This window comes from Microcebus murinus, chromosome 5 (genome assembly GCF_040939455.1).
Source record: "Microcebus murinus isolate Inina chromosome 5, M.murinus_Inina_mat1.0, whole genome shotgun sequence".
NCBI lineage: Eukaryota > Metazoa > Chordata > Mammalia > Primates > Cheirogaleidae > Microcebus > Microcebus murinus.
In genome coordinates this window covers 33,688,193-33,700,685 of record NC_134108.1, presented here as the reverse complement: position 1 = coordinate 33,700,685, position 12,493 = coordinate 33,688,193, and the positions used below count along the sequence as shown (strand labels likewise).

Sequence of the window (12,493 nt, the reverse complement as noted above, 5' to 3'; positions counted from 1 at the left end):
CATATAATTAAGGCTTTGTACCAGTGGAATTAAAATCATGTAAGTAATTATAATAATAATAATCACTAACATTTTAAAATATAATAACTGAAGATATAAATAATTTAAATGCATTATATATATAACACACACAATAATATTTAAAGAAATGCAAACCAATAGCTTTTTAATCTTTTCCCTTAATCTTTTATTACAATTATATAGTTCTGGTTTTCTGCTATGTAGCAGTAATACTTTCTGAATTTTCTATGCTTATTAAAAATGTGTTCATTATTCTGTACTTCTTCACACATTAACCCTTATTAGCCTTTTTCTTGTTATAAATCCATATCTCCCTTAATGAAGAGAAGGCTTCATATTCTTTCTAGATCTTGTGTTATCATCTACTTTATATGAAATTCCAAAATTAAAAATCCTAGTCCTAGTCTTAATTCCAGTTCCTGAAGTTTATTTCAGCTAAACCCTGAATTGCTGCTAAAGAGCTTTTTGCTGATGCCAAAGCTCAGCAGCTAAAATGATAATGTCACTTAGAGAGTTCAAGGCGTTCTCAACTTTCTTCTCATCTCTGGATCAGGAAAGAAGAATTCTGAGCAAGATAATCCTACATTCATAAGAACAGCATGTCAGTAGGAAGTCCCTTTCCTTACCTGATCACTTCCTCTGACCTTTGATGTCTTCCAGAGGTGAAAATGTAACTGCTACAGAACTGACACACTGTGATAGCCTGGTAATTGAACTTTTCTTAAAAAGATGACATCTAAGCACATTTAAGCAGATTTTAAAAGAAAAATATGACATCATTTCTTAGTTGCTTCCCTTAAGAAATCCATATTCATAATTCTACTGACAGCCATTTCATATGTATAAAAAAAATTTATGAGTACAGATAGGAACTTAAAAAGCGAGCATAGATATAGAAAATCAAGCTCTAAGGCAGTTGAACATTAAGAGTTAAGGAAATATGGCCGGGCGCGGTGGCTCACGCCTGTAATCCTAGCACTCTGGGAGGCCGAGGCGGGTGGATTGCTCAAGGTCGGGAGTTCGAAACCAGCCTGAGCAAGACCCCGTCTCTACTAAAAATAGAAAGAAATTAATTGACCAACTAAAAATATGTATACAAAAAATTAGCCGGGCATGGTGGCGCATGCCTGTAGTCCCAGCTACTCGGGAGGCTGAGGCAGGAGGATCGCTTGAGCCCAGGAGTTTGAGGTTGCTGTGAGCTAGGCTGACGCCACGGCACTCACTCTAGCCTGGGCAACAAAGTGAGACTCTGTCTCAAAAAAAAAAAAAAAAAAAAAGAGTTAAGGAAATCAGATAAAAAGCCACCACAAGGCATGAGAGCAAATTCAACCACTGCAGTATGAAGAAACCGAGACAGCATGATATTCCAGAATACAAAGAAAGGATTCTAAAAAGTATGTCATGTTCAACTGTGCCAGTTACTGCCTAGTATTCAAACAGTACAAGGAGTGGGGATCTACCACAAAATTTGGCAACCGGAATACTGCTGATAACCATGACATATTAAATACCTCTTAGCCTCAATTACCTCATCTGCAAACTAGAGATAATCACAGCACCCATGGAGCTGTCTGGAGGATTAAAAAAGAGAAAAATACATGGAAGCAACTAGTCTAATGTCAGCAACAGGAGTTCAGTAATGAGCAGCTGGTGTTTTTATTACAGAAGATTGAAATCAGTCTGGATCACAAACCTTTGAATATTTTATTGAACACAGGATACCTAACAACCCTGTGAAAGAGTATTTGGTTGAGGAAGAGTCTAGCATCAATGGAAAATACAGAAATGATCATAGCTCAGTAGAGAAGCTGGAAACAGAGCTAATGAGGAGAAAAATAGCTTGGGTAGGACAGTTCCCATCCTTGGATAGCAATTCAGAGAACACACCTCGCGTGACTTTGTGTTTCATCCTATTCCACAACTGGTAATTGTGTACTTTTAAAACAGTAATTAAGATTCGTGAAAGGACTTGATAACAATCATAAACATTTCCTACGGACAAACAATATATAGAGTTTAGTGATCTGAATAAGAATAATGTCACAAGATAGAACAACATCTTCACTTACACTAAAAGAACAAATATTTATTGCTTTTTGGGTATTGTGTGGCTCCATGATTTTATAATCAGCCTATTTCAATTTTGTGTCTACATAAATAGCAATGGATTTATTATATAGTTCTTGTGGTCTTTATTATACGAACTGATTCCTATTTGGCTAGTTTTGTCATCAATAGCCTTCTGATTGGTTCCCTCTTATTTCTTATCTTCTCATCAGATCTAAAATCACCTCTGTAATTGGGTCCTGATAAATATCTTAAATGAGAGTATATCTTACAAAGCAGCTAAAAACAACTTGTTCTATTAGAAGTTCATCTTGATAATTGAATATTGAGTAAAAGGTTTCTAAGACTTCATGATCATGTTGAAGCTAGATTCTAGACAAAGTATATGAAAAATGTTTAGGGCTGTAAAAGGTTTGCTGAGAGTTTTCCCTTAAATAATACGTGTATGTATCATTTATTTCTCTATGAATTTTTAGAGTGTTTATGGACCCTCTGGTCTCATAAATTCAAGGTTCATTTTCACTCTCTACTCACCTTCTATTTTTAAGAAAATCTTTTTCTTCTTAAGTTTTTGACTTTTTAAAATTTGAAAAAATAATGATTTTTGGAAGCCTATCCTTATGATTCTTTCATAGCCGTCTTATGCTCATTTTCAACCCTAATATTTATCCAGGAAATTTGGTTTGGGATGTAAAGTATAAATATTTTATTGATGTAGATCTGACATCAATGAAAACATTACCAAAGATTAAGAGTTGGCTTGCAAGAAACTAGAGAGTTATAGTAAAACTTATTTGCTCAAATATATGGCATATGTATTATCAATTTATTTCTAGGCAAGGTTTTTATTCTAATGTAAATTCAGAACTGATAAATATAGTAATGGAAAATTCAGATAAATGAGTTTCAAAAACTGCATAGCCAGCTGGAACTTACCTCTTCTACTTTTTCTCCAACTACTCTTTTGAGTTTTTAAAATTAAAAAAAATAATAAGACAACTGAAGGTAGTGAGCTTAAACCTTAGAACTTAAGTATCCAGTGAGTTCATACTCAATTCAGTGATTATAGGCACTAAAATCCCTGCAGGGATTATAGGAAGCTGGCAACTCAAAGGCCCCCACTTTATACATAGTGTGCATTGAACATTCCAAACGGACAATTCTTCTATTATCGCTGATCATTTCTAACAGGAATTTCCATGTCATGGACAGATAAGAAAATGAAAACTGTTCTAATTTTCTTAAAAGCCAAAAGTAATTTACTCCAAATTTCACTCATTTTGTTAATCTACTAGAAAAATAAATACTTTTTAAAAAAAATTATATTTTTTGCAATGTTTCTGTTTTACCATAACTAGTTCTTTTTCATTTAAAACTCTTTTGCACTGTGCTTCAGCTATCCAGCTAGAATTATTCACACAGTCCATGTCATGCCTAGAGCAAAACTTTAAAAGTTCAGATTACTCTCCTACTTCCAGAAGCACAAAAAGAACTTATAAATATTCTGCACATGCCATTGGGCACAGATTTCTACCTTCAAGGTTTGAGTTGTAACTCAAGTTTGGCTAATTTTCAACACAGCATTCTTTATCCATTCTTCACCCTCCCCTCCCATCTTTTTCACTTCTTCCTATATAGTTGGCTGTTTACAGGCCATGCTACTTCCTATACTACAAACCATGGCAACTCAAAATCCATGATTTATTAATCTGTATATGTCTTACCCTAAGGAAAGCTCAACTATCTACTAAAAAATGCTAAAAATTGTATCTTGACATTAAAATTTGCCAACTTTGTAAAAAGAAGTTCAAATGTTCCCTTTATTTTTCTTATTTCCAGATTCAAAAGCCCAATTTTTAAGTACATCCATCTTCTACTTTCTTTGTCTATGGTCTTTGAAAAGTGCTATAGCAACAATCTTCTCTATTCAGAGGGAAAACAGATTTACAGTTTCTATGTTAGAACAAGAGAACACAGCCAGAATAGATAGAGCTCAGAGTCAGTTACAAATTCAAGCACTCGTATTGTCTTCACACTATACCAGGTTAACAAAAACAAAAGCAAATCACATCGTTTGTGACCAAATCCTATTAATAACAAATGAGTGGATCTAATACTAGTCTCTAAAGATCTAGATTTATCCCAGGAGCGTGGGTTTCTTTAACACATTTCAGCCACTCTAACTGTCACACCAGATCAGAAGTGACATTTTAGCACCGGCAGCAGCTGCTGAAGTGTTCTCTCTGCACTTCCCAGGAACTATTGCTTTCCTTCCGCCTTTTCCAGCCCTCACTCTAATTCTGGTGCAGGGTTTCTCTTCTGCTCATTTCACAATATGTTGCCATTACTGCCTCCCTTGCTCTTTGCTTAATGTCTCCTATGGGTGTTCTTGTCTGACAGAAATCTAGAAATTCCGGCAGCAAAGTGGACACTTGGGCATTAAATGACCAAACAGAGTTAGTGAAATGCAAGATTTCTGGTCCCAGCTGCAGTCTCCAAAGACATGGAATATCTCATCTTTCAACCAAAGGTTTGTTTTTCTATCTGGTTATAGGCCCTTTCATCAGAATATAGAAGTTACATATCTCCTGTGCGGTACTCAAAAGTCATAGCTATATATATCCACGACAGGCAAAAACCCCAGTGAGGATATGTTCTTCCAAACTATCTGAAACTACTTCTGACATAGAAACCAACCTTTGAGGAAGGAGAGTCTACCCGACAACATTTCTGTTGAGAATATAATTTTAGGCCCGGCTTCATTTAGTTAGTAACTTTATAATATTGTTTCCGTAAGCTTAAAATTCTAAATGCACACATCCTAAAGAAACTATTTCTACATTATGTCATAAGCCTAAAGGACATTTTGAAGGGTCCCTTTTTATATCCCCACCCCTTTGTTTAGATCCCATACATTATTATTCCAAAGAGTTAACTATCATGTTTAAAAAACAACAATAATATTCTTCCTTGTAGAACCTCATAGGTCTTGAGATAGGCTGTCATCTCGGTTGGTATCCATCCCCACCCTCACCTGCCCCAGCCTATACCTCAATTACAATTCTCAAGTTTCTACTTTCATATATATATATATATTTCTTATTTAGATATTGCTAAAGCTAGAGGGCAGTTGGCAATCTTACTTTGGAAAACAATCCTTTCCTTACTTCCTATAACCTGTTCTCATATATTCTTAATTTCCAAACTTTCTAGATGAACTTATGTCAATAACTGACAACAGATACCTGCTATAGGTGAATTTGGCTAATATTGAACACATTTTAGATTCTTACTGTTAGACTGCCCATACATCTGTCCTGCTACTTAAAAATGCAAAAAATCATTTAGTAAAGTTAATGATCCATTGGGAAGGCAAAAATAAACTCATATAATGAAGCATTTAGTACTCTTCTCTATGCATGTAAAACAGCATTTTAATGAGCTAAACGAGTTTGAAGATTTAAACTCTGAAAAACCCTTACAAATTGTTGTCTGGATTTAAAGCAATATTCCATATGTGATCCAAAATCTTAGAGGCTTGTTTTATTTGGCTGCTTCCTACATGTAAACTAAAAAAAAAAAAAAAAAAAAAAAAAGTTCTTCAAAAGTACACATGATAAAAGAGCTTTAATGTAGATATCAGAAGAAACATAAAAGAAATATATGAAAGGATGGCATTGTGATAATAAGAAATAATTGGTCGCAAGACTTTTTGGAGTAGATTATGCAGAAATGACAGAGATTCAGTTTATATTCCATAAACAATCTACTAACCAGATTCCTATCTTTATGGTGAAACAAATTATTGAAAATAATGAGATCAGTAGGTCTAAAACAGGTAAATTATAGCATCCTCTGACATTTTAAAGTGATTTCAGAGAAAATATAATGCTTTATCTACCACACTAGAATTGACGGAACTAATCATAAACAAAGAATTATAGACCCTTTCCAACTGTCTGATAAATTCTCAGCCAAAGCAGGAATCCCCTGACAACATCACTGACCTATTGTCCTCTATCTTCTGCTGTAACCTTTTTGGGGACAAGAAATTTGTTCCAACATATTATACCAAGTTTGTCCTTCCTTTGGCTTTATACTAGTGTTGAAGATATTGTAATGGAATATAAGTTGTCACTCTTTGCCACAGAGCAGCCTTTAAATGTATAAAATAACTATTATCATCTAGTAACATGACTTTCAAGTTTAGACTATCAGTCAGTTCCCTCAACCATTCCTCAAATGAAAATGGCTCTAGAACCTCTTAACATCTTAACAACTCTTTATAAACTCAATTATTCTCTAGAGTGGAACTCAGAACTGAAAACCAAGAATCCATGTGGAGTTTACCAGTGAACAAGCAGTTAGGAACGATTAAGCTGATCTGGAATCCTACAAGTATGAGTTTATTCAAAGAATACATTCTCTTTATTATATTATAGTAGCCTAGGCATAAAATTACTGTTTTGTGAGTTCGTTTCCTAGTAGAAGAACACTTAGATCATTTTTATCTGATGCTTTGTCAAAGGACATTTTTAAAAATTTTTTAAATTTATTTTTACTTATGAATGCTTTCTTAGTGGTTCTAGAATTTTTGATCTCTTTGTTTCTGATAGTAGTGGACATCTATTATTTTGTATCTGCAGACCTTCACATACTGTGGTTCTAGTACCTCGATTATTTGAGACAACTAGACCTCATTGCCTTACTCACTGCTGTGGTTTGCATGTTTTTTGTCTCCTCCAAAATTCCTGTGCTGAAAACTTAATCAGCAATGCAACAATATTGGTAGATGGGACCTAATGGAAGGTGTTTACATTGTGAGGCCAAAGCCCTCGTGAATGGATTAATGCTGCTATAAAAGGGGCTAGTAAAAATGGATTCATCCTCTTTTTGTTCTTCTGTCACGTGAGAGTACAATGTTTTTTCTCTCCAAAGGACACAGCAACAAGAGCTCACCTTGGAACCAGAGACTAGACCTGCCAGCACTTTGATCTTGGACTTCCCAGTCTCCAGAACACAGAAGGAATAAATTTCTGTTGTTTGTAAATTTCCCAGTCTATGTACTCTGTTATAGTAGCACAAACAGATAATCCTCCAATCTTGCCTCTAGTTGAGGTAGGCAATAAATTGATTGAGTCAGGAGATGGGCTGTAATCCAATCAAGGTCCTTCCCTTTTTAAAATTTGAACAAGACAAAGAGATTGCATTCTTCTCTAGGGGTGAAACTATGAGATGTGAGATGCAGGAACTCTCAGCTATAGCCTGGGAAAATAAAATCAGGGAAACCTAGCCTGGAAAAATAAAACCAGTATGTGATGAAAAGTAAAGACCACTCTTGCTGTTTTCAAAATCCTGGTTCCAATTATTCCTGAAGCTGAGCTATACCCTTAGGTTCTCCACATGAGCTAATAAATTCACTTAAAGGAAAAAATAAAACTGCTTTTCCAGCAAAACGAGTCCTCCTAACTTACATATAGATTTTACTGTCGAGGATTTTACTTATTCTTCACTCCCAGCTTTATGTGCTATAATATCTTTCTATTGTTGCTGTATAGTAATAAATTACTATAAACATTGTGGCTTAAATAATGCAAATGTATTCTCTTACAGTCCTATAGGTCAGAAGTCCAACATGGTAGTTCTCAATACCTAAAATCAAGGTGCTGTTAGTTGCGTTCCTTTCCAGGAACTTCAGGGAAGAGCTGTTTCCTGGTCTTCTCCAGCTTCAGGATGCCATCTGTCTTCTTTGGTTCATGGCTCCCTTCTTCCATATTCAGAGGCAGCCAAGCTGTGTGATCATGCTTCTACAGTCACATCTACCTCTAACCCTCACCTCAACTGGAGAAGCTTCTTTTAAGTACTCTTGTGACTAAACTGGACCTATCTGGATCATCCAGGAAAATCTCTTCATCTTAAAAGGCCCTCGTTTTAAATACATGTGCAAAGTCTTTTTTGTCATGCAATGTAACATACTCACAGGTTCTGTGAAGTTAGGCACAGACATTTTGGGGCACAGGTGGGCATTATTCTGCCTACCACTAAAAACAAGGAAAGCATTCCATTTTTCACGTTATTCACTAAGTGATGAAAATATGCTAAACAAGAGAAGTCAAAGACACCCTTCACATTAATAGCAACATATTAGTCAACATGATTTGGGAACCATTGTATTATTTGAAAAGACTCCTTCAAAATTGTTTTTCTGGAAAGGAAGTTTCTGCTGGCTTTATCTTTTTCTAATGATGACTTTGGAGATTCTTCCTCGGTTTCTCCAGCATACAAGCAGAATGCAATCTCTGAGATGTAAAACCATAAGTATTTCCATATCCATATACTTGAAGCCTATGGCTCTGCTATCATTCCTGAGCATAGAGAGTAAACACAGCCTCTCTTTGTTTTACTAATTGCTTTGTTTCCCTAAGCTGCAAGCACAACATCTGCCAGGCCAGAATGCTCTCCTTCCACACAGGATAGAACCACGGCTGGATAAACGACCTACACTACACATCATGGTGTAAGGGCAAGTGCTTTGCAGCCAGCCAGCAGGCAGTTTTCAAGAGGCAAAGCCCTCCAGTAAAAATAAAGCTGAACCACCCCAAAAAATCTTTAGAGTGGTTATGGAGTTGTTGATTTTGTAATGATCTCATACTGTCTGCAATTTTATTGATTTTGTTTTGCAATAGAACTGTTAAAGATTACAATTTTAAGATCAGCAGAATGTGGGCAGATGCTCACATTCTCACGCACAGTTCTGCCAAGATATTTTTACATCTTTCTGCACATAAAACAAAATGAAGACATGTGTTATAGATGCATGTTACCAGCAACCCCTCCCGAAAAAAGAAGGGAGTTTATTGTATGCTCATTTCCTGGATGAAGTATTAAAATAATTCTACCTAGAAAAAATAAAACAGCACTTTCAAAATCAAAGAGATTTGCTTCTGAAGCACTTTATAAAACATTCTTAATTACCAAAACCTCTTGAAAAAGCAATTTGGGTCATCATATCCAAATGTCATCCCTGCTCTTCCCAATTCCATATAAACTTTATGGCACATCTATTGGTTAAGCATCAAAATACGAAATGCTGCAGTATCTTACGCTCTGTTGATGTTCATTCATCTACTGTGCATCAGAAAGGCTCATTTCAGATATGGCATGAAATAAAGAAAAGTAAGCAAAAAAAAAAGAAAAGAAAAAACTCAGAAAAGACTTGAAACAAATTGCCTCTGGAAGAAAAACTGCAAAATCATAGCCTTACCTTAGGAGATTTAGGCAGATCCACTGTCCTTTCTTCTCCTGAGGTTAGCAGGGTTAACTTTGTATCCTCCACCAAGGGATGTTTGGGAGGGCGAGGTGGGGGATGTGAGACAGAGCTTTCATATCTCCGCATCATGTAATATTGTTCTTCAGTGATCTCTTCCACCAGAGTTCTGACTAGAAATGATCCTGTGTCCCTAGACAAATTACTAACTAACTGAACAGTCATATTCAAGCGGCCAACAGGGATTTCCCAGCACTCCCTGGGGTTGGCAAAGTCGCTTATGAGTAGGTAAGAGTCTGTGATGTCTTCCTCCAACTGCAGTCCTGGTGTAGCAGCCAAAATGTCCTCTTCGATGGAAAGGTCTCTCACAGACACCTTGACATTGAAGGGCAAGCGAAACTGTTTACAGAGCTCGGAAATCTGGTACTGTTTCTTATCATGAATCACCTCTACAAAACCTCCTTCCATGTACAAAGGGAGCAGTGCGGGCTCGTAGGACTTTTTGAGGATTTTTTCACAGGCCAGAACATTCACCACCTTTTTTATTCCCTCATAAAGGACTTCCGTAGTCTCCGAGTGATGCACTAGAAACTGGTCCCCGACAGATACAGATGACAGCTCGTCATGAGGGGGATGAAAGGCTTTGGTGGCCACTACGTGAAGAGGCTCCTGTTCACTCTTAGCTATCTCTAGGTCATAGGCCGTTGGGAACTCCCGAGGTCGCCGCTTGAATTTGCCTTTATAGCTAGTGGGGATCAAGAAGTGTCTTTTAGGGAAATTGCTTCTAATTTCGGAAGCTAAGATCCTTGATGCCTGGAACTTTTTGTGAACTACGATGGTTTTCCCAGGCTGTAAGATATTTCTGGGCAGCTGGCTTCCCTGAGGTGCTTCTATGACTTCAGCCACTATGGGGAACTCTTTACTGGTCATTTCAAAAAGATCTTCTGTAGATACCAGCTGAAGAAACCAGTTAGCATCATAAGAGTCAGTAATGTCTTTGACTTCAACATCTAAACTGGGGAGGATGCGGACTATATCCTTTCGAACTGAAAAGAAAAGGAAAAAAAGCCTATGACATTTCATGCACCGAAATGTTTGCTGTGAGATACTTTTCTGGTGCCATAGACAGAACATAATATAACATTTCTCTTACGTGTGACATTTCTTTTTTTCAAATTTTAAGATCACGGAGATTGTATATAAAACACAGCACCCGTTAAGTCCATACTCAGTTTAAGAAATAGACATTAATTAGTACCCTGGAGCCCGATGACCCTCACCAAAATCATGGCCTCTTCACTGCTGTTGAGGGGTAACCAGGGGTAACCACTCTCCTGATTCCAGTGTTAATACCCTTGTGTTTAAATTTATAATTTTATCATATATAATGTACATGAGTATGGGTATGTGTGAAAAGTCATATTTGAGCAGCCAACAGGAATTTCCTAGCACTTCCTGGGGTTGGCAAAGTCACTCATGAGTAAGTAGGATCTGTGATATTTTCTTCCAACAGCATCCCTGGCACACCATATAGAAATGTATATATGTGATGGTTTATAATGTTAGATCATTTTAAGTCATGTCATTGCGGTCCAGACTTCATATGTAAAATTATCATAGAAGAAAGTTGTCATACTTTAAAAAAGACCTTTCATGTGTAAGTCCCAAGACATACATTCTTTATACAAAATGCAATCCTGTGGGATAACAAAATATTGCAAAATCATGAGATCTAAGGGACTTAAGATTAATATATGGAAATGAATACCAAGATGCAATTTTTTTCCAATGTCAAAGTTGTCTCTTTCTTCACTGGTGCTATGTTATACCCAGACAGGGAAGGGGTGGCGCAGGTTGGGTCACAGTCAGAGGAGCCACACAGGAGCCTCTGTGTGAGCTGGTGGGTGCTCATCGAAGGATTCTTTGCCTCACATGTCATGGGAACTAATGAATCTCTGTATTCATTCTAAGCACCCCCTGCTCCAGGAGTCTTCCTTTGGGACTACAGAGATACTTAAAATATTGTCCTGAAATTATTTATCTGTTCTCCATCTACTACACCACATAGTATCATATAAATGGTCTTGAATTAAAAATAAAGTTATGTGTTAATACTAACAGGATCTTATAATAGTTTATATTTTCTTGATAATTTTCTAATATAAGTTTTATAGTACTTTCATGATGCAGTGTTTTTTCCCAATATCTCCAGCCATCCTTCTATAAATATTCTTTCTTCCTTCTATGCTTTTGAAAATGAAAAATTTGGAAGACTTTGAAGATAGAATTTCCTCTTATAAAACATTACCTATGTTATTAACTATTTACACAGCATCTGAAAACCCCAACTCTATCATTTGTGTCAGATTACTCATACATCCCATATAATTATAGAATTTAAGAAGGCATAGCATTGAAAAGTATTATTTTATATTCTTTAAAAGAAAAAACTTAAAAATCAATGACTGCCTATACTGCCTATAGGCTTAAGGTCTATAAAAATTATAAAGATTTTTTAATTTTTAGAAAAAAAGAAGAGGACTATAAGAACACTTCTTACCTTAATCAATTTGTTTTATAAAGTTTAGCATACCCTAACTTTTGCAATATATTGGGTGATTATAGCTCACAGATAAGTGAAATGAATGACAGCAATGTTATAAGAGATGAAAGGAAGGAATTGAGAATATTTTGATATAAGATAACTGCACTAGCCAAGAAGTTATTTATGTTATTTGAAAGTGGACGTACATTAGTTGTAAATGTATATTGCAAACTCTTGGCCAACAACAAAAAATGTTTGTTAATAGTATAATTGAAAGGCTACAAGAGAAAAGAAAATGGTATCATGGAAAAGTTTCAATTAAAACTACAGTAAGCAAAAAATAGAAGGGAAGAAGTAGCACATCTAATTTGGGGATAGGGATAAAGACAGATATTATGAAAGTCTCAGCCACAATATGAGTCTTTAAGGATGGAAAAAGATTACAGGCCCAGACAGACTAGGAGAGAGACTATCCCAAATGGCAGGGACACCATAATCAATGACAAGGGTGGAAATTGAGTATTGTCAATAAATAACAAGTAATCCAGCTTCTTGAAATTTTAAATTAGAACACAGGGACAGACAGGAGACCT

At 36.0% G+C, this 12,493-nt stretch overlaps 1 protein-coding gene across 3 annotated transcripts in view; it reads right to left on the bottom strand.

The window, feature by feature from the left end:
• Nucleotides 1-12,493, bottom strand: part of THEMIS (thymocyte selection associated) — a 168,415-nt gene that overhangs the window by 83,968 nt on the left and 71,954 nt on the right. For all 3 annotated transcript variants that reach the window (XM_012736554.2, XM_076002978.1, XM_076002979.1), the window contains exon 4: nucleotides 9,353-10,401. In XM_012736554.2, coding sequence (XP_012592008.1) covers nucleotides 9,353-10,401 — 1,049 coding nt within the window. The remainder of the gene's footprint in view (nucleotides 1-9,352; nucleotides 10,402-12,493) is intronic.